This window comes from Python bivittatus, unplaced genomic scaffold (assembly GCF_059951505.1).
Source record: "Python bivittatus isolate LINGU-HERP-01145 unplaced genomic scaffold, Pbiv_v1 ctg000610_np1212, whole genome shotgun sequence".
Taxonomy (NCBI): domain Eukaryota; kingdom Metazoa; phylum Chordata; class Lepidosauria; order Squamata; family Pythonidae; genus Python; species Python bivittatus.
Genome location: NW_028277088.1, coordinates 41,540,123 through 41,563,004, shown reverse-complemented (window position 1 = coordinate 41,563,004; position 22,882 = coordinate 41,540,123). Strand labels below are relative to the sequence as shown.

The 22,882-nt window shown below is 36.0% G+C and overlaps 1 protein-coding gene across 1 annotated transcript in view; it reads right to left on the bottom strand.

Annotated features, from left to right (window-relative positions):
• Window positions 1-22,882, bottom strand: part of ANO10 (anoctamin 10) — an 83,751-nt gene that overhangs the window by 48,870 nt on the left and 11,999 nt on the right. The window contains exons 2-11 of the mRNA XM_015889313.3: window positions 21,220-21,374; window positions 17,531-17,725; window positions 16,819-16,953; window positions 15,219-15,338; window positions 14,021-14,590; window positions 12,226-12,281; window positions 9,814-9,888; window positions 8,584-8,766; window positions 7,523-7,714; window positions 4,630-4,758 (exon numbers count right to left, since the gene is read on the bottom strand). Of these exons, the coding sequence (XP_015744799.1) occupies window positions 4,630-4,758; window positions 7,523-7,714; window positions 8,584-8,766; window positions 9,814-9,888; window positions 12,226-12,281; window positions 14,021-14,590; window positions 15,219-15,338; window positions 16,819-16,953; window positions 17,531-17,725; window positions 21,220-21,358 (1,794 nt within the window). The 5' untranslated portion in view covers window positions 21,359-21,374. The remainder of the gene's footprint in view (window positions 1-4,629; window positions 4,759-7,522; window positions 7,715-8,583; window positions 8,767-9,813; window positions 9,889-12,225; window positions 12,282-14,020; window positions 14,591-15,218; window positions 15,339-16,818; window positions 16,954-17,530; window positions 17,726-21,219; window positions 21,375-22,882) is intronic.

The following is a 22,882-nucleotide window of genomic DNA, read 5'->3' as shown; positions in this document are numbered from 1 at the left end:
CAAAGAAATGCTTTCTGAATTTTATTTTCATATATACTTTAATTTGGAAGGTCATTTTAGGAATGAGAGGAGAGCCCAACAACTTTAACATTTGGAAAAGAAAACTTGGCCCCAGAACATCATATGAAGATATATTAGACTGAACCATGAGAGACCCCTAGTGGGGGCCTTTGTCTACATGTGTGGCAAATGAACAAAAACTACTTTATTGCTACTGATAAATATATTTAAAAATATAATTGGAAAGGACCTCAGTCTTCTTGCCTCAGAGACTGAATTGATGAACGAATATTACAATCCATGGACAACCTGTTCCAGTTGTTTTAATGCTAGAATACTAATCCTAGATTATTTTGATGACAGCTATTTGTTATTTTGTCACAACAAAGAGAAAAAAACGGAGGCCTATTCTAACTAAAAAGACTAATGTGAAGGTGGAAAAGCGTTGTGGACCAATCAATCCTTGATTAAACTTACAAGTGAGGGCTGATATAAACCTCATGGGCAAAAGACTGATTAAAATGGCCCAGTCTTAATGGATACAGATAGTTTCCTGAATATACTTGGGAAAGTTCCCACATCATTTATCAGCAATACTATTGACCTATGGAATATAGAGATATCCTTTAGCTCAGAAACTGTTTAATATTACTCTCCACTGAGTTATCCTTCTTCCTGATCACTAACTTCTAGTGTAACATTTGAAACCCACCTCTACCATTCTATGTCATGAACTCTCTGATATGGGTCCTTTCTTGTTTTTCTTTCTTCAAAATGGAAGTATAATCCCATTAACCCAGGATACCTCTAAAATACCTACTGGTTTTGCTGCACCAGCAAATCCTTTCCTGATTTAGAAATTCTTTTGTTTTTCTCCTGTTTCTTTATACTTATATCTGAGGGATGTAACTAAATGGCACATGGGGAAGATATAAAAGAGCACAGTCACATGAACTTTTTTTTAAAGTAAAAGTTATTAGAATAGTTACTCCCACAACAATGACTCTAAGCATCCACAGGATCTTGCTAAATTGTCAGAATGACTAATCCAACATCATGGCACAAGCTCCACCCTTTCTGGCATACATGCAACACACATACAAAAAGGGTGAAGTTTGCATTTCAATGCTGCTTACACCAGTTTGATCTCCGCTCCCCCAGGAGATACCACTGTCTGTACAATACATTGGGTTGAGAGAGTATGACTGGTCTAAAGTCACCCAGTGAGCTTCCATTGCTAAAGGCAGATTTTAGTCTAGATCTCTCTGGCTTTAGTCCAACAATGTATGTTTAGAAAAAAAATTGTATTATCAAACCCCGTGTTTAAATCTCATATACAGAAAGCTGTTGTGCTAAAACTAATGAGGCTATTATCTGCAAAACAGTTTTTGAATGGCAGGGATTTGAGGGTTTTTTAAAATCCATGTGAAAACAAGAACAAACAAGTTATTTTTCCTCGGTATTTTTCAGCCACCCCCACATGGCTTACTTTCATCTTCTAAGTAGATTCTTTTTACTGTAATTAACTCCAATCAAGTACACAACTTTTAGTAGCTTCTTATTTTGTGCCTGTTTTGTATTATTCACTATACAGATTCAGATGATTATATACATGCTTTAGAAGTAGCCAGACTTCAAAAGAAATGCTAACTGCATTTTTAAAAAACACGAAGTGCCAGTGTTAAAAAAAATGCCTTAAGAAGTATTTACTCTGGGACAATAGAAAAAATAATGAAAGTTACATTGTAAACTTAGAGTAAGAGTTCAATGTAAATTGTTACTTATATCTGTTGTGAGGAAAGTCGGAAATCATTCTTTTTTGTATTTGTTTCCTTCTTTCCTCTTTCTTTTTTCCTGCACTTTTGACTTTATTCTCTCTTTTCTTTATTTTTTCCTTCTTTATCTTTAATACTAGTTGTTAGTTTTTATTGTTCTTATCTTAAAATCTAATAAATAATAGTTATTTGAAAAAAAGTTATTTACTCTGCTAATTCCTTTTAGACAGAAAAATAACACTTCTGGACTGAATGATTTCAAGAACAGAATAGAATCTGTGCAGAAATTGAATCAAATACGGTATTTTGACAGTTAATTTACATAATATCTTTTGAAGTCTGAAGAATAATCTCACATATCATAAATTGTATTTCATCCATGCTGCAAAGATAATCCCAAGGGGAACCACTGATGGAAGATAGTGGGCAATCAATCCAGAGACTCATTTTACAAAATATTATTTGATTGAAGAGACATTTACTTTCATAATAAAAAGAACCTTTTAAAAAATGCATAGAGAGAATCTCTAAATTGTTCTGAAACAACTGGATTTAAGGACAGTTTCTATTCAGTTAAATATTTTTTAAATCTTTAATTATTTGCTGCTTTTAAATCGTATTTCGAATAAAAGCTTAAAATAGTTTATCTCCTTTCTCAACAAAAGATAATATTGCCTGACCCAATGGAACTGAAGTGTATGCATACTTGATTAACATATACGGTACCTATACCTTGGAGTGTTTCCAGTTTGCTTGGATTCAGTGTCCTCTTAAGTACACCCATTTCTACTAAATGGGCTGCAGCAATATATTTTTTACAGCTAAAGTGAGAGTTTAAGACAAACGTTTTCAATTTTACACAGAGTTGAAGAGAGAAGTTAAAGTTCGGTATCAACAGTCCCCATGCCAGAATCCAAAACAGTTGGCATCAGGTGCAGGACAATATATCATGAAAAGTTTGTCTGATTCTAAACTGGACCCAGGTTTGAAAAAGCATGTATCTGTTGCAGTGCCGATGCTTCTAAAGCAATATTTCCAGATATCCAGAATATCTACCAATATTATAACTGAACAGAATGCCAGCAAGCATAATTACTGAGATAACTGTGTCACTGATGCCTGCGCTATTACTTATTTTTCCCCATTTCACTACACTGAAGAAGCACCAGGAATGGATGCAGATATAGCCTGCCAATGAATAAGTGACTGATAATATGCCATTTGAGTAGAAAGGAATCAACAAGCTTAATTTATAAGTAGGATTATGGAGGAAGGGGAAAATAGAATTCTGGTAACTGATATAATGACCTAAATAACCAATGAACAATGTGCTTCATTTTAATAAAAAGAGGAAATGGAAGAGAATATATGTAGCTCAGGGTTGAACTGAAGAGTCCATGGGGTTCTCTGAGCTTGGTTGTTTTCTTGCAAGTGTTTAATTAACCGGCTAGGTAACATTTTCAGTGCTAAAATGGAGTAGGGTTTGCTCTCTGTTTATGTACAGTAGCTTGCCCTGCCAGTGTTGGTGGGGGTGTGGATTTTTTCCCCCCCATGGTAGTTCCTTGACTAGGGTATTGTTTACTGCTTGATTGTTTGGTGTTAATTTTGGTATTAATATCTGCTTATCTGGGTGATGATTGCTGGTGAGGAGATATTCTGGTCTTTTTGTTTCCTTTTTATTGTCTCTTGAATAGTGTGTAGATGTTTATCATCTCTATGTGCCTGTTGATGGCTGACTTGTCTGAATTCCAAGCTTCCAGGAATTCCCTTGCATTTTTGGATTTAGCTTGGTCTAAGATGCTGACAGTTTCCCAGTTGAAACTATGGTTAAGTCTGTCCATGTGTTGAGAGATTAAGGCATTTTCATCGTGTCTTCTGACTGCTAGTTGGTGTTCATGAATGCACTCTGCTAGCCTTCTGCCCTACATAGTGGTTGTACAGTCCTTACACTGTATGCTGTAGATGACTCCTGTTTTTTCTTCTTGGGCTACTGTGTCTTTTGGTGTACTTAAGATATTTTGGAGGGCTTTAGTGGTTAAGGTTTTGGAGGGCTTAAAATGTGAGGGTTTTTTTATTTGATAAAACCACTGTGCAGAATCCTAACATAGTCTTCCCTGTAACGCATCCAGGAGTCTGGGGATCCCAGAGAATGTTTTAGTCAACTTAACTGCTGCATTTAAGTTATCAGTTACAACTGGTAGAAAAAGAACATTGTCTTAACAATTACATCTGTAAAATTAATTGAACTACGCTCCATCTTTTCAGCAGAGTAAGAGACTATGCACAAGGGAAAAATCAGATTTTCTTGCAAATGTGGCCAAAAGCTTATGTAAACTATGAAATTAAGTATATTTTATTTTTGATGGTAGATCATCTCAAAACTCTATATAATTAGCAGAGGGAATAAGGTAATATGAAGCTGACAAATATTAGTAGATTTGTGGCTTTGAACTCTTAACTCTGCCTACAGTTGTTCTCAACTTTTCTTCCTTTGTCTTTTCCTAAGTGGGATATAATAAACAGCAAGAGGAAAAAACTACAGAGATAAAAATGTCAAGAAATGAAGTTTTCAACAATATCCCTTTTGCATTCAACTGTCACCCATCTGGCCTCTACAACTGTCCTTCATAAACCAAATTCATGGGCCTGCTATCAAGATAAATGTGTGCTTTCTATAACCTACTGAGATTCCACAGCAGAGACATATTATGGTACAAAGAGGTCACTAAAACATTAACACGTTAAAAGCCACTCTCAGGATTGATTGATGGCCAAGGTAAAGGCAGTCAAGAAAATGTATATAAGTCATAATAACTTTTTCTGTAATATAAGAAATATTTAAATCTTAACCTACCTCTGCCAACACTACAATTATGATAAGTTCAGATTTTGAATCTGGGAAAAGTGCATTTACTTGAGGTGACATGCCAATCAGGATACAGTTGGTAATAACTGAGATTACAGTCATGGTTTGGAAAGCCAACTAAAAGAAACAAGGAAATAAAAAAATCAAATTTATTCATTACAATCCAATTATGTTGTGATATTCTTTCATTTTATATTAATTGATATAATTACCTACAGATTGAGATGAGAATCTGAATAATTACAACAGTGCTATACTTCTGTTGCTTGTGGTGCTCTGGTTGCCAGTTGGCTTCTCTATTTATTTATTTTATTTATCAAATTTGTATGGCCGCACATCTCACAAAAAAGTGGGCCTGGCTGGCATACAACATTTAATTTAAAAAATCAATAAATATATAAAAACATTCATTATACGAACTATGAAAAAGCACAAGAACAAGAGAGGATGATGTTAGCCGCAATAAGGGAGCCACTGGAAGATCTTCCTGGTCCCCTGAGACCCCCCCAGCCCTGATGGCATAGCCAAGGCTTGAGGGACTTGCGGAATGTTAAAAGGAATGGAGCTAACTTCACTTCTGGGGAAAGAAGATTCTATAAGGTGGGTGCCATAGCAGAGAAAGCCTGCCTCCTAGGACCTACAAAATGTAGTTCCCTGACAGATGGGACCCGCAGCATGCCTTCTCTGCCAAATCTGAGGGATAGGCAGATATAATAGGGGAGAGGCAATCCCTCAGATAGCCCAGCCCCATGCCATAAAAGGCTTTAAAGGTTAAAACCAGCACCCTGAATTGGACTTGGAAGCAAATTGGCAACCAATGCAGCTCGCAGAGTAGAGGTATAATGTGTGCCATTCCAGGGGCACACATAACTGCCCATACCGCAGAGCCCCCCAATCCAGGAACGGGTACACAACACGAAGCTGTGAAAAGACCCTCCTAGCCACAACTGTCACCTGCTCTTTGAGCAGGAGTCATGGGTCCAGGAGTACCCCCAGATTGCACACTGGGTCTATCTTGGGCAGTGCCACTCCATCCAGCACTAAAGATATCATAGTCCTAGAACCAGAAGGCCCCAAAACCCAAAGTCACTCAGTCTTGCCACGGTTCAGCTGAAGTCTGTTGTTCCCCATCCAGACCCTCACAGCATTACTTAATTTGCCAGGGGCAGAGATGTATAATTGGCTATCATCAGCGTATTGATGATACTTCACCACACCGTGATGGATGAGCACACCCAGCAACCTCACGTAAATATTAAATAGGAGAGGGGAGCGCACCGAACCCTGTGGCAATCCATATAATAGGGGCCAAGGGCAGGATCTCTCCTCTCCAACTACCACCAACTGGAATTGGTCCTGGAGAAAGGAAGTGAACCAACACAGCACCATGTCGATCCAGAAGGATACCACGGTCAATGGTACTGAAAGCTGTAGAGAGGTCAAGTAGGGCAAAGATGGATGCACAAACTCCATCCCTCCCTCGCCAGAGATCATCCAAAAGCGCAACCAATGCTGTTTCCATCCCATACCCAGATCTGAATCCCAACTGAAAGGGGTCCAGATAATCCACTTCTTCCAAGGTCCTCTGAAGCTGCTGCACAATCACTTTTTCAATCACCTTCCCCAAAAAGGGGAAGTTAGATACTGAACAAAAATTGTCCAGTATAGTGGGGTCCAGCAATGGCTTCTTGTGGAGGAGGCAAACCAAAGCCTCCTTAAGAGGCGGAAGAACAACCCTCTCACTCAAGGAAGAATTAACTATTGCTAGAACCCACTCACACAACCCCCTTCCCTGGGCCACCTTACCTAGCCAGGAGGGGCATGGATCTAAAGAGCAGGTGGGGAGCTCACAGCCCTAAGGACACTGTCCACTTCTTCAAGTCCAACAGGTTCAAACCATTCCCAGATAACAGGGCAAGACCCCAGGCATCTCCTCCAGACTTGCAACAAGACCGGTGTCTGAGAACAAATCTGACTGTCTGACAGATGCTGAGCAAATTCCTCCGCATCACCCTGCAAGAGGTTCTCTAGCCCCCTTTACCCAGGAGGGCTCATGTCACCTGAAACAGGGCCGCTGAATGGCTATCTGCAGATGCAATAAAAGTGGAGAAGTGATGATGCTTCACTGCCCTTATCGACACTAGGTAGGCCTTAATAGAGGCTATAACCTATAATTGGTTGAATTTGTCCCTCATTGAGCGCCAACAACGCTCTAGTCATCTCTCCTCTCCTCAGGTCTTTCGTAAACCATGGGGAGTGCCGGGATCCCCGAGAGGGGAAAAGTCGCATGGGTGCAATCCAATCCAAAGCCTCAGCCGCTCCTTATTCCAAGTGGCACCCAAGGCTTTGGATGGACCATGCAGCAGACCAGCAGGAACAACCCTCAGCTCCCTCTGGACCCATCCAGGTCCATCAGTCGCCGGGGGGAGCAGACCAATCTAATGCATAATTCTCAGTGCAATTCCAAGTGCTAGTTATAACCTATAAAGCCTAAGTGGCTTCTGGCCACATTACCTAAAGAACCATTTTCTCCAGAAAGAATCTACCTGCCCTGTTTAACTGACCAAAGAGAATGCTCTGGATTCCTCCTCCATGTCAGGTTTCCAGGCTTTTTCAATGGTAGCCCAAGTTCTGTGAAATATATCCCTCCTGACATCTGTAGGGCCCTCAGAGTCTTATTTTTCCTAATGCCATGAAGATCTGACTCTGGAATCTGAGATCATGCCATGGCCTTGTAATTTTGATGCATTTGCATCTTCTTCTTTCTCTTATTTACAGTGTTGTTTTTTTCATTCCAGCATTAGCTTCCCAAGTTCTTTGGAGATCTTCGCAATGCTAATAACACAAAGTTTAGCAAGCATTAATTATTTATGCAGATTACCTGCCAAACACCTATATTTGCAGCAGGCTCTGAAAATGGGCGTTTAAAAACAGTGCACATTTTTAAGGCATCGGAATACATCTCAGTGATGTTGTTTAGAACAGCAAAAACAGCAGCCAAAGGGTAGACACACGAAAAAAGGCTCACATAACCAAACTGTAAGAACAACTCCAAATAATCATCAAAAGTGCCCTGGAAGGAAAGACAATACTTCATTAATAAGTTTCAGATTAGAAGCACTTTTATAGCTCCTGGCAAATCTATGTATATTGCTAACTAAATTAGAAAAATTAACATGGAGAGTGTAGGTGGGAAATGAAGAGAATAAGATTAAAGTGAGATTACCCATTTTAATTTCTGTTTGTTTGAAGTCTGATTAATCCTACTTATGCATTCATTTCACATGGAACATAAGTACCATGAACATAGCAAGAGAGCATGTGAACATCATAGCAGCATGCCCAATTTGATAATCTCGTCTCTTAAAGTAATGCTATATTCAACACATTTTCTATTCCACATTTGTTTACTATGTTACTATCATTATTATTGTGCACAAACCTAAATTAAAGGCTCTTAAAGAGCTAATGACAAAAATGGCCTGAACAGGAAAAATGAAATTTTCCACCAAATGAAAACCATTGGGCAGCTCTTCTACTGTTTGTGTAAAAAAAAAAAAACTGAAGAAACAACAGGAAAACACACAAATATTACAAATGGAATATTCACATTTTGGACTAATGAGTGCATGTATTAATATTTACTTGCCAGGTAAAGACTGGGCATGTAAACTTAACAAAAGCAGGTTAACTAGATGGAATTTTGGCTTTAAAAAGTGTAACAGCTATTATATCCCAACTGAATTCTCCTGGCATATCAAAATGCAAGCGTTTTATAATCTACAGCTCATAAATTAGATTAGTTTTAGGCAAGAGTTAACACAAACATAGCCAGGCATTGTTTTATAGAGATACATGTTTCTGTAATTTTGATAATCACCGACTGTAAATAAACTTGAATTAACTCTAATACGATTTAAAAAAGGAGAGGACGTAGCTTACCGAGTAAGTATCCATTCCTTTTTCCAGATTAACTTGTTCAAATAAAGACATATCAGTATCTATTTCCAGTGCTTTCACCTTTTTCTTTACTGTTTTATTCCTGCTTTTTTGGAGCCAATAAGGCAGTGCAGCTTCCACAAACTGATTAAGGACTTGTGAAGTTATTAGTAAAGTTGCCAAGCTCTTTAAGAAAATTAAACAAACCAAAATTATGACAGTGCTTCAGCATTTTTTACGTTTGGTTGATACTGTTTTTCGTGTTGTTTTTAATGTGCTGTTAGCAGCCCAAAATCGCATCTGCCAGATGGGCAGCCATATATATCAATTTAATAAATAAACAGATCTTTAGAAATATTATAACTAATGAAATGATCAAGTGAGTTCTAGCAAAGAGTGCTGATATAAACATTTCATAATATATTGAATTAGTCCAGGTTTTTGTATTGAGGTTGATACCAAGAGATATGTGTAGCAGTAATAATATTAATAGATCATTTGCAGATCTGATATCAATTATCTTCTATCAGCCTTACTGAATTAATCATTCTCTGCACAAAATGTCAATTAGAAGACAATGAAAAAATGCTTCAAGTTAAAATATTATTACTGTAACACTCTCTTATAAGCAGGGCTTACTTTAAATTCCATTACACCACTTTTACTGCTTCTCCCCCATTCATGATGTCAGTTCTAAAGCCTGAGATTTGCATATATTTTAAATGTTTATATTTTATGAAAGCACTGAACCCCACATAAGTTCTGTGTGAACTTCGATGTACTGTGGCAGAAATAAACTTAGCAAATCTTAACTTAAAAACAGGAGTGCTGGCAAAAATGCAATTATTTTCATGGAACATTGTTTAGTAAATAAAGAGCAGGCCTAGAAACTTGACATAAGCAAGCTCATACTAAAACTGCCTTTATAACAACACACTTTAGTAGTTCTTGCAGTGAGCAAACAAATCAGTGAAACCGCAAACATACGTTTTTTTAATGATGGGAAAATAGTCTTAGGAATTTCCTATCTCAAACCATTCAGCATTGGGCAAGCTACCTAAACTAATTCTGGAATGGGCTTCCAAAATTGTAATTATTTGAATAAGTCTGATATAAATTAACTACAGAGTTATAAATTAATCAGATAATTGAAAAAATTATGCAACTCTAATTACTGTATGAAGAAAATCACATAAATTGCTTTTTTAAAACAATTTTTTCCACAAAACTCACCTGTCTCAAAAGTTTCATGTCAACTATGACAAATGCAATGTAGAATAAAGAAGCAAAGCAGTTTAAGAAGTTGAACTGCAAAAGAATCAAAATTAATTAAAAAGGCATATTATCAGTATAATCTGAGATGAGTAAGGTATGATTCATATGACATAGCCAACACATGGAGGCCTCCTCCCATATAACATGGTGTTGCTGTCAGGTAGTATTTAATTGATTTGGTTATTTGGAGGAAGAAGCTTAATGCAGAAAAATCTTTCTATGAACTACATGTTCCCAAGAATTACAATTCTAATCCAATTAGACAACTACAATCCAGATTATACAGTGAACGTATGTTGTCCTATTTTTAATTATGGTACAACCAGGAGAAAACAAGTTGGATTATTAACTACTGATTAAAATTAATTGCCTGTGAAGAAGGTAACCATTTCTAAAATTAATTGGCTCACTCTCTGCTTATACCAACCATTCTTCCTAAAGCATAAACCACATGGACAAACACACACATTCCTTTCCATTTGTCCAACAGCAAAAGTGAATAAGGAAGAGAAGAAGGAGGATTGAAGGAAAGGGTAGCTGTACTGGGAAGAGAAGGAAAGCAAAAGAAAGGGAGGGGAGGGGAGGGGTAGAAGTCTTGTTACAAAACCAATTCAAATTCACTGGGCAAACAGCAAACAACAATTAAACTTGCAGGCATCCATGCTTTTTGGAATGGGGATCTGGAGCCATTTGCATTTGCACCTACTTGCTTCTTTCCATAGCATCTTTGGTTTTTTCAGCAAAAGCTACCTCACCCCCACTTCCAAAATCACCGGTAAAAACCCAATAAATACAATACCTATTCACAAACATGCTATATTTTTTGTATCTGGTTATATTTCTTTTTTAAATACAGATCAAAATCAACTAGAAAGACCACCATAATAAAAACCAAAAAAGGATTTAAAAATAAACAGACATGTGCATTTTTAGATATAGCACAAGCTTAAATATAAAAACTTTGTATCATAGATTTAACCTATCAAAAATCAGCAAGACAGAATCCTTTTTTACTCATGTGGATAAAGCAAAATGACAAAACGAAAAGACCACTGGCTATGTAATCTCTTAAGGCATTATGTAGAACAGTTTTTACTTGATTGGAAAGCAAAGATTTTCTCCCAAATAATTATCTGTGAATTGGAGGAGTGTCATATGCACATTTGAGGAAGGGAATTTTTGTCTGGGTTTATAATTTTTTTCTAACTACTTTTCCAGGGCGGGGCATTGTCTTCAATTCAGGCTCATCTTTCTTTCAGATAAATACAGTCATAAAAATACTGATTGATGCTGCTTCTGTATATACAGGATTCTCAGCTGGCTATATGAATTGATTTATTTGAAAAAGATTGCTTCTCAAATGGTAAGTCTGATCTGTGGTGGTCAAGTCATAAGTATTTACTTCACTTCCCAGATCACATCAATCTTTCCTGGAAACAAGATTTTTAAAACCAGCTTTAGAGTTTTATTCAGCATTACCTTCCCTAATAACCATTGGTATAGGAAAAGATATAAATAAAAAACAAGTAATATATTGCATGAAAATGTTAACCAGTACTGATGGTTCCATTATTAGCTTTGAGTTGTTTTTTTTAGTTGCAACAAAGAGTTAAGCATAGTCATTTTAGGTTCTCTTTAAAATACCAGTCAGTATCATTTCAGTAAATCAAATCCACTTTTTATTCTAACTTGAAGCAATATCAACATACAGTTTGAACTGTAATATTTCACAAAGTATAGCCAAATAATGGAAGATTTTAGAACTTACATTTCCTAAACATGGAATCTGTGACAGTCCAGATATTGTTGGATCCCACCTCTTAACAGTTATGCAACTGCCAGGAGAGCTACAAATTCACTATTCCATCCTAAGGGGACATTTTAAATAACCCATTGCAAATTCTGATCCTATCACAATCTGACTTTCATACTGCAATGTTATGAATATAAATGTGGAAGTTTCACTGAGCCTAGCAGAAGTTACTTCAGAAAAACAAGCTTAGGAAGATTCTGTTAGGGTATCAGATAATGGACACAGACCTTTGGAAAGTCTGCAGTTAAAATAGTCCCAACACAGAAGTCTGTATTGCATTTCAAAATATAAAGCACTTTTGTACATACATAGGATGCTCACAGTCTTGGTTGCAATTTATCAACTGAGTTACAAGCAGGGCTGCTCAGATTTTCTGTAGTAGCTTTTTGGGAAGACTTTGTGAGGCTAAAACAGAAAGTAAAATTGGAAACTCTGTCCTACATCTGTGCAGAAGTCCTTTTTGACTGAAAACAGCAATCTTTGGAGTCAAATTCATTTCAATTGGCTTTCTGCAGAGATATTACCAAACATAATTCAAATGTTTCAATTATACCTACCACCAAGACTTTCAAAATTAAGTGATTCTGATATGAAGACTCCAATCTATGGTTTTCTGAAATGTAATTAAAAATTGCAATTAGTGAAAATATTAGATACCGTTTAGAGTAAGTGCAATATTTTGTCTTTCAATGACCATAATAGGAAATAAAAAGTATGAGAAATTGCAGTATTTATATTAAAATACAGAATGTTTATATCACATGTATGCTTGATTACACTGAGACAAAAACATGAAAATAAACTACTACAACTAAGTACAGTAAATGTTATTACTGGTCTATCAAAATACTGAGTTAAGCACGATTTTATTCTCACTAAGCTTTTCTATTCATATTACTTTGAGGTTTACAAACTTATTCATAAAATATTTAAACAAAACATTAAAAACATTACATTTAAAGTTAACTTCTCTTTATTAATGAGGTTGTCAATTATTAAAGTTTGTTATCTGACTTTCAATCAACTGCCCAGAAAGTCTTAATCAAGGGAACTTTCTAAGAATATTGAAGCAATAGCTGTTTCCAAATGTAAGAAAACTTTTTTCTTCCTTTTTTTTATTATAGTGATTTCAAATATGAAACTGCCTAGATTTTAAGAAGATGCACTCTTAATTTTTGTCATCTAGAGTCCATACTACTAAAAAGAAAAACTATATTGAGCTTAAAAATGGTCTGCTGATCCATATGTGAGACTAATCCCTTAATAAAGTGTGACTAAAGTAATGTTAGATTAAGCTATTTTAGAAGAAAAAGACATTTTAAATATAATTAGGTATGAGGGAACTAGCAGGAACAGGGCAATTACGCTGGCAGTAAGGCCTTCAGTACCAACCATGTTGATCAAGTGGGATTGGGGATTTTAGGATACAGCTATGTAATGCAATGTAGCTATACATTAATTTAATTAATTAAAGCTTTTACCTTGATCTTATTTAAATTCAAATTATATTGTATTCCAAAACTTTGAGACTCAAATCAGTTTTTACCTTGCCAACTTCTAGAAAGATTAGAATGAGATAGTAACTTGCCAAAGGCAGTTCACTTCATAGGTGAGTAGGTACCTGAATCTCAGTTTTCTATCATTCTATATTCAAACTCTGCATCATAAGTATAAGACAAGATTCAATTCTCCCAAATCTATCAGATTGCTCAAATCTTACTTTCATCAGTAATGAACTGATATTCATTTCCAGATAATAAAGAAGTCGGTATTGGCTTTACATTATTGAAACTAACAGGACAGTGTGGGGTTCTTGGATATCAACTACCAGAAAAAAAAAATTCCATAGATATCTTAGCTGTCACAAACAAGAGCACTGAATTTCAGTATTTTTAGCTTAGTAATTTTTTGATTAGCTCTTAAAAAAAACAGATGAAATAATATAGCTGATTCTTGTTATTCACGGATTCTGTATTTGTGGATTCGCCTACTTGCTAAAAATGTATTTATTTGTACCTGCAAAATCAATACTTGCGGCACTTTCAAGGTCATTTGTGGACATGCAGAGTGGCGAAAAAACACACATTCCCAGCTGAGGTTTCAGTATTTGCTAATCCAACGTTCACAATGACTTTATTGAAGGCAACTGCCACGAATAATAAGAATCCTCTGCAGTTACAAATGTAAGATGCCTTCACACTAATTGTCTTATTGCAGGTTCTATCTTGGCATCTAACTTATGACAGTTTTGCTATCATATGACAGTGGAAATAATTGTATTATAGAGCATTTTAATATAATAGTAAAAATAAACAAAGATGTATGGAAAAAGATGGAAGAAAATAATCTTACCCCATGAGGTCAAGAACTCAGCAGCATATCTATAAATTCGATTTAGAATTTCAATCACAACAGCATAAATTATGCTGGGCATGTACAATATCAAGCCGCTTAATTCATTTTGGCTCTCTTCATAATATAAACGTGCTTGGAATTCCAAGTCAAAATAAATCATCATTATGTGAAGTGAGAGGTAGAGACAAAGGCACACGAATGGGACTGAAACAAAATAAATCCGTAACTTTCTTTTGAAACTAGAGTATATGGGTTCCTCTCTGCCAGTCACAGGATTGATACCTAAAACCCCATGAAATCCTGGTCTGGGTTCCTCAAACTGTCGCTTCATCATCAATGTTCCCCATCTGTAAGCCATAACAGCACAACATCGTTTCCAGAGTTCAAGGATAACAGTAGACCAAAGCAGATTGAATGCTGCAAACAGCACATACTTATCATAATCTTCCCAATCAAAAACATAATAAGGGATCCCAATGATTGCCATTGGAATCAAAGCAAATGTGATATATTCCAAAAAGGCAAAATAGAAAGCAAGTGTTTCACCAAAATAACAGCGAATTTCATCTGTAGGAGGAAAAAAATATATAAATGTCATATTCAGAAAATCAGATTTGTGCCTCAGTAGGTAGCAATACCTAACCAACCTTGCTCAGGCCCAGAAGCTAAATAGGGTTAGTCATCAAGGATTACAGATATTTTATATAGCATATAAGGTATTTATGAATCTTCATCTCACTTTTCCCCTAACATGCCAAGCCAAGCCGAGCCACCCCCCACCCCAAAAAAAGCAGATTAGGGCCTTATTTACAAAGTCATATTGCTCAGTCCCAGGTATGTATTGCGGCTGTCAGGCATATATAATTTCAAGCACTCTCCCACTATTTAGTATCTGTAGCAAAAATCCTTCATTTCTTTGTGTAAAATGGCCATTTTTATTAGTTCATGCTGATCAAATTACACTAAAAAAATACAAAAGAATATGCCAATACCCATATGTGGTATCAGGAAAGGGTATCACCCAAATCAAATAAGCCAGTATTCTCTGATTTTGCTTCCTACACACAGACGCTATATGGTCTTGAATTTGTCTTACGGTTTGTGAATCTGAAGTCCCTAATAATTACATAAACCATGCAAATCTGAGTCAAGAAGAGACCTCCTTGTTCTTTTCCAGTCAGTAATGTTAACTTACCCAAAGGCTGGTATCTAATTTTCAGTTGTTCATACCATATATGTCCAAGTTTCTTTAAATGGTCTGTGTCATGAAGTGGAAAAATCTGAAGTAGAATGCCACTCGTTGTTAGCCTTCGCACTGAAATTAAAAAATGTTAAGTTCTGAAGTTTTATAGTTTTATAAATACAAGAAACATCCTTTCCCAGCCTGAATTATCAGATATACAATATACTGTACCAGAAGACTATTTGAACACAAGTTTAAAATCCTTATTTATTATTAAAGCCCCTTTTCCCAATCTCATACAAGACTACATATATCACCAAACATTCCAGTAGTAATATACTGGTGTAGGCTTTCACAGCTGGTATCTGCTGGGCAGTGTTGGGCTTCAGGGTTTAGTGACCCTGGTCTAGAACTGTCACCAACCTGCACCAATCAAAAACCAGCTCAGCTAAAGGCCAATCAAAAGTCAGGATACCTGGCTATAAAGACAGGAGCCCAGTCAGTCCCTGTTCAGTTGCCTGTGGTCTGTGTAGCAGATCACTTAGCCTCTGAAGATGCCAGCCACAGGTGCTGGGAGAACATCAGGAAATCTGTTCTCTGCACCACAGTCACGAAACCCTGAAGTCTAATACTGCCCATTCCAGCAGTAGTTATCTTAACAAGCATTTAGGACAGCAATTGAGGGGTGGGGAGGGGTTCCTCTTCATTGAATGTCTTCAAACAGAGGTGGCATAACTATTTGTTAGGCCTGTTTTAATTTGGAATCTTGCACTGGATGCAGTGTAGGGAATTGATGACTTAAACAACTCCTTTCAATTCTGTGATTCTAAAGAAACCATAAATATTCTAGAACCTCATCCAAACTGTCATGCATGATAATGACAAGTCAATATTGACAAGACAATTCTTATCATACTGTATGCTGCAGATATTTATCTCTCTAAATTTAAAACTGAAGCCTCTCTATTATGATTGATTAGCTCACAAATGAGCTCTGCAAGCATTTAAAGTTGCATCTTTCATATCTTTCAAAGTTTATCGCTCAATGCAATTCTGTTCAAAAATCAGATGACATTTATCATTTCATCAAAAACTGAAAAACTGCACCGATACTATCAGTGAAATGGAAGGAAACAATTTGAGTATATATTTAGGCTGTTAACACTGCAATTTGAGTATCATAATTAGATTTTCTTATTGCAAGACTAAACGTTAGATTCCAAATTTTTAAAAAATCAACAATTGCTTTTAGGAAAAATGGAGTTAAATGATCTAGTCAAATATGAAGCAAAGTTTCCACATTACAATTTTGTCTAACATTGTTTCTCTTTTATTGTCAACAAAACTGCACAAACACATTCCATCTGTAACTCCAGAATGGGGGAGTAAGGGGCCCCTGATTCAGCCTCAAGCAACATTGTTCATATCTGAAACTATGGCAGGTGTACATCGGCGTTTCTTAAGCTAACTATATAAATAACACATAACCAAAGCAAACAGTACTTACCATAGCAACACTTATACAATGTTCTAAAATTAAGAAACATATACTTTCATATACTAATTTATAAATATAATTGCCTATGCAATGCAAAATTAACAAGTTACTCACTAATTGACTTTCCTGGATAAAGCTTTGCCTGAGGATAGCCAGGGATCATCTTTTCATCTTTAGCTCTCAAATTTTCAAGTTCATGTTTGATAATGTATTGACATTCTGCCATTGTAAGGAAATTATAATTGTCCTCTAAACAAAATAGAAATGTATTGTTGAAAACTAGATTCTTATTTTGAAAGGTTCTAAGCAAAAGTAATTACATCGGGATTTTGAAGACAAGGGGAAGCAAAGGGATTCTTGATGAAGTATCTAAGATACTAAAAGTAGCATGCTGTATTCAGAAATAAGCTCTACAATATTCGGTGGAACTTACTTCCAAATTTGCATAAGTCTATAATCAAAAACACCCTCCACTTTCCTCAAATAGTTAACTATTAATGAAGATCTATTTATTAAAAGTACAAATTAAAACCTTTTAAAAATTAATATTTAATATGAATACTGAATACATTTTACAATCATAGAAAACTTAAGCCTAAGCTTAACATTTAAGCATATTTACATGCCAAGTTCAGAAGAGCAGACATTAATAGAAATGCTGGTATTCTGAGCAAAATTTATCCATTGACCTTTTACTGTTTATTTATTTAAAAACAGGTTTAGCTCTTTTTTTTGTTAAAAATTAACTACTGAAATGGTTAACAGTGTGATTTCTCAATAGCAAGAAACTTAAAATTATTTCACAATTAATTCTATCTTTTTGTACCTGCAAAATCTTTGAAATTTGTTCTAGATGTATATGTAAACGATCTCATTGTATTATCATTACATTCTTTAACCAATCCTACAGATTCAGCTCCTAGAAGCAGCCTTAAGTGAGATGCTCCAACAAGATATATGTTCTTGCTTCCCTCTATCTGTTTTCCTTCCTCCACCAAGGGTTTAACCAAAAGCTGAGCTCCTTCAAAAATGAAAACAAATTAAGTAAATTATTTAAGTTCATATGAATAGGATGTATCAGTTATGTACATAGCATATGCTAAATTATAAACAGTGGGAATGACAGCTATGTTCACAAAACATGCTTTGCTAAAATTAAACAGATCACACTGTGATTTCATTTACTGGGTCACTCCTGTCATGAAATTCTTAGATTAAAGGCATTACTGAATTAGGGAAGATTAGAAATGAGAAGGCCCAGAGAGAAAAAAAAGAAAAATCAGAGGAAACTGATTAGATTAGAATATTTCCTAATATTTTCAAGTTAAATTATACATGAAAAATTTAAAATTAGTCTATTTTAATATTCACATCAAAATAAAATAAAATAAAATATAAGATAAAATATAAGATAAAACAAAACAAAACAAAACAAAAAATAAAAAATAAAATAAAATAAAATATAAGATAAAATATAAGATAAAACAAAACAAAACAAAACAAAAAATAAAAAATAAAATAAAATAAAATAAAATAAAATCCAATCTATATACTACTAAAATTCTCCTGTCTGTAACCTTTAACTGGACAAAACAGTGCTTCACAGGGCAACAATTTTCCAATCAAGGTACCTCAAATGGGCTAACTTAAGGAATGCAAGGAATCATGACTCCTGTGGGAATGAAATTTTGGAAAGCTGTTGCTGATTCAGCACCATTCTGCTGCTGCTGTTCAGTGCTGCTGCCGCATTGCTGCGTTCGGCCACAGTCATGTGATCCACAGTTCCAACATTCCCTGACAGCTTCCCAAAAGTCAACGGGAAAGCCGGAAGGAACTGATATGATTGCCAATGGTCCTTGCTACCTTACCACTAGTAAAATCTTTGCTTGTGGGAAGCTTGCAGGGAGAAAGTCAATGGAGAACCCGGCAGGGAAGGTCGCAAGTTGCTTGGGTCTCCCCAACCCATGCACTCTCCACCAATCCTTTTGTGCTCTCGCCATGCCGGTCAGCCACAGTCGCACGATCCTCTTTTTAACCTGTCCCTGACAGCTTCCCACAATTCAATGGGTCCCACACCCACCCAGCCAGTCCCTCTGCACTTCCACTGCACCAGCCACTTGCTCACTCCCTTATTCCGTCCCCCACGCAGCAGCAGCCACTAGGATGGAGGGAGGGAGGGCGGGAGGGAAGAAGAGGAAGGAAGGAACAGAGGGAGGGGAGGGAGGGAGGGAGGAAGGGAAGGAAAAGGGAGAGACGGAGGGAGGGAGGAAAGGAAGGGAAGGAAGTAAAGGGGAGGAAGGAAGGAAGGAAGGAAGGAAGGAAGGAAGGAAGGAAGGAAGGAAGTAAGGAATGAATGAAGGAAGGAAGGAAGGAAGGAAGGAAGGAAGGAAATGAGAGGGAGGGAGGGAAGGAAGGAAGGAAAGAAGGAAGGAAAAGGGAGGAAGAAGAGAAGGGAGGGAGGAAGGAAGATTTCTGATGTTCCCTGCCAGCTTCCCACAAACAAAGTCAATGGGGAAGCCGGCAGCAAGTCGTAAGTTGGTCACACCCCAACTGGTTTTTTGACCTTGGTCATTCTGTTTCTCTGTTTAGGTAAGGAAATCTCTCTGAAATGATGACCCAACAGGTCATGGGCTGTCTAGTATATAAATAAAAAGAGCAGAAAATTGTACAAAATATTCTGGTTTTGTATAAAACATTTTGGTTTGAATGGTTTCAAGCACAAAAATCCACAAAATAGCCAGCTTCAAACATTCTGAAAATGTTTTACACTCAGAACAAAGTTCTTTGGAACAGCCAATTTCACACTCAAAATGGTGTAAAATTAAACCTTTTGCACACCCCTAAAAACTTCATAGTTTGCTTTGCTTTTTCTGACAAAGACACTACATGCCTTTGAGTTCAGCTGCTTGTGGCTCTAGTTGTAACATAAATTTAAAAGATTTTAAAGTAAATAAATCAAAACATTTATAATTATTTCCGAAAGATCTATTCTTTCAGTTTTATATACCAACATAGTTTAATAGGCAAGGTAAGCTGTATTTAAAATATTTAACAAAACAACTCAGTTACAGCGGTGCTGGATGTGTCGTTGGAAGACCTGAAAGACCAGGTTAGGGACAGACTGTCATGGAGAAAATCTATCTACATGATTACTAAGAGTCAACACCAACTTGATGGCACATAATCAATCGATAAAGTGATTTCTATCAATATAATTCTTTTTCAGAGTTTTGGATTTTAAAAAAGAAAACATAATCCATTGCTCTAAATTTCAAGAAATTACATCACTATCCTAGATCCACATTATGTTAATAAAAGATAAAGTAAGTGACTAGTCATTTCCATGGAGGAGTATTAAGCATATGCCTACATTTCTTCTATTCAAATAATTGCAACTAAAATTTTGACTAGAAGTTAGCTAGAAATACAAAGCAGTTTTAAATTACAAGTGGAACAGGATTCTCTGTCATGCACAACAAAAGAATACTTACATAGTAGGAGCACACAGTACAACAACTCCATTATTCAATGTGGTTGCTGCAACTGCGGGCATTAAAAAACTGGAAAATGGGAGCTCTAGGCAAGATAGGTAGCTCTGGGTAAGATAACCATCTCTTCCCTACTTTCACTTCTTTGCAAAACATTCCCCCTTGAAGATCCCCCAGGACAGAGTTCCTATATGCTTGTTTTGTATAATAAGCAAGTTATTTGTTTGTGCCATGGCAGAACAAACAGACGTTGCTCTTGAAAGGTTTTCTAAAACATAATTCAGTAAATAAAAGGACTGCAGCTGGCAACATGGAAACTTCAGGCTAGATGGAAGCATTATTTAGTAAATATCTCCAAACTCAAGCCCAGGAAAAAAGAATGATAACATTTCTGTTGATTCAAAAAGGCAGAAGGGAAAAAATCTAAAAATTAAACCCTGAAGCAGGTGTACATACAGCACTTGACTTCTGGTAAGCAGATCTTTGATTTCTGGTAAGCAGGTCTTTTCTGTGTGTGTGTGTGTGTGTGTGTGTGCATATATACCTTCTGTCTTGTCCGCAATAAAGCAATTTATCTGAGAGCTTCTGCTGTAAGCAAGTTCCTGAACATGGAGTTAACTTTCTTGGGAATTGAGACTTATTGCCTGCCTGCATAAATTCTGATAATACGGAGGAACAGACAGCCCAAGTAACTTAAAAAACCCAACCCCACCCCACCCCATCCCACACACACAGGAACACAAAAATCCCACGTATTTGCAGCTAAATACAAGATTTGGATTGTTTCCCTTGTTAGGTCCAAAACTATTTTCACTCCTCTCTTATTCATGTTTCCAAAATAGAACACACACCATCTTTGGAAAAGAGAAATATTTAAAGTAGCCTGAGAAATCTTGTCTTTACCTGCTGCACACATTCACTCATTTCTATTGTCTACCAGGAGATATTTTTACTTCTATAAATCAATGTTTAAAAGAAATGTCAACAGTGCTTACAGACTGACTTTTATAAAACTAAAGGCACTCACCTCCATTCTTCTTCTTTCCTACAATCTTCTGAACCAGCCAGTCTTTGGTTTCATCTTTGGTATTTTGTGCAAGCTGAACTACTACCAAAGGCTTGAAATTAGCTTCAAATGTATCGTATGCAGACCAGCTTATCTTCATCTTTTTGGACAACCAGCTTATCAAATAAGAAGGGAGAAAATAATGAAAAAGTGTTGTGGTTGTGAAAGATGGTAATATTCAAAGAAACACTGCTACAAAACAATTACTGTTTACCTGCTTTTCTTTTCTCTTTTTGGTACAGTAACAGCAAAATATCATCATCAAACTGAAAAAGACATTTCCAGTTTGTCCACATATTTTCAAATGCTCTGTTGCTTATATTGAAATTTTTCAAAGATCTGTATTTCCCTTCTTCAGACTAGTCCTCTCTGAGTTCTAGAGTCTAAAGTTTTGGGGCTTCTACACAAATAATCTGCAGGTTATATTGAAATTCAAAACATTTGGAGGGTACCTAATTGGAGATATTTAGTGTATGTTAATCCTTGTATCAAATATGGTAGAAATGTTAAAACAGAAGGTTAGCCCAATATTTTAGTTTCTCGTCATTTTTTTTTAATATATAGCTTCTCATATTCTTGGTGTACTTAAGCCTATTTAACCTAAACTAAGTTAATTGGGTTTAAAGAGATTTAACCCACAGTACATTAATAAAACTCTAGCCATACAACTCAAACCAATGAATGTTTATCATTAATAAGGTGTCTACAGGGTACAGTATGAGTTTATTCCAGATAAGTATATGTGAGACTTAATATTGTACATGCAGGATTTTGATTTTAGTTACCAAATTAACAAATTTTCCTAATCCTGCAGAGGCAGAAATATTTTTGCATACATACAAAAATATATTCTATGTTTCTCAATTCAGTCTTCAGCCAAATAACTACTATTGCAATAGGTTGTATTTTCTATCATCAGCATTTATAGGCTGGCTAAAAACTAGCCATACTTTCTCTCAGCCTTATTTACCAAGTATGATGGAGATGGGCACAGTAATATTTGGAGTAATATGCTATTACCTATTAGTTATAAAAAGTGCCCTTTTTTGAATAACTGCATAATGCAATGCATTTATTGGGCTAATGGCACATTTAAAATTAGGCCATGCTATGGACATTCTACCAATATGGCTGCTGTGACAAACATAGTCAACCACAAAATACCCATATATGAAAAAACAAAGCAGTGAAGTTATTTCACCATAATGTTTAGCTCTTCTTTTTTTCCTGGACAAATCATCCCACTTTCAAACAAAACACTGAACTACAACAACACACTGATTTTATTTTCTGGATATCTATGAAGAACCCAAAGGGATTATTTAAAGTGATGTTTGAGACTGGTGCTTTCCTTTGCAGCATGCCAGAATCTCATTTAATTTTTTTGTTTTTAATTGAAATAATCTTTTTAAAAAATCAGGCAGGGCATGACGCCTGGCAGGTGCCCAAGAAGATATTACCAGATATTACCCCTAAGAGCCTAAGCTATTTTATAGCAGAAACTCTTTAAATCATATTGTAAACACATATGTAATAACACAAAAATCTTATGGTCCATTGGGAAGGAAATAATTATTATACTATTCATTTTCTTTTAAATCAAGGGACGGTGATTTTGACCAGC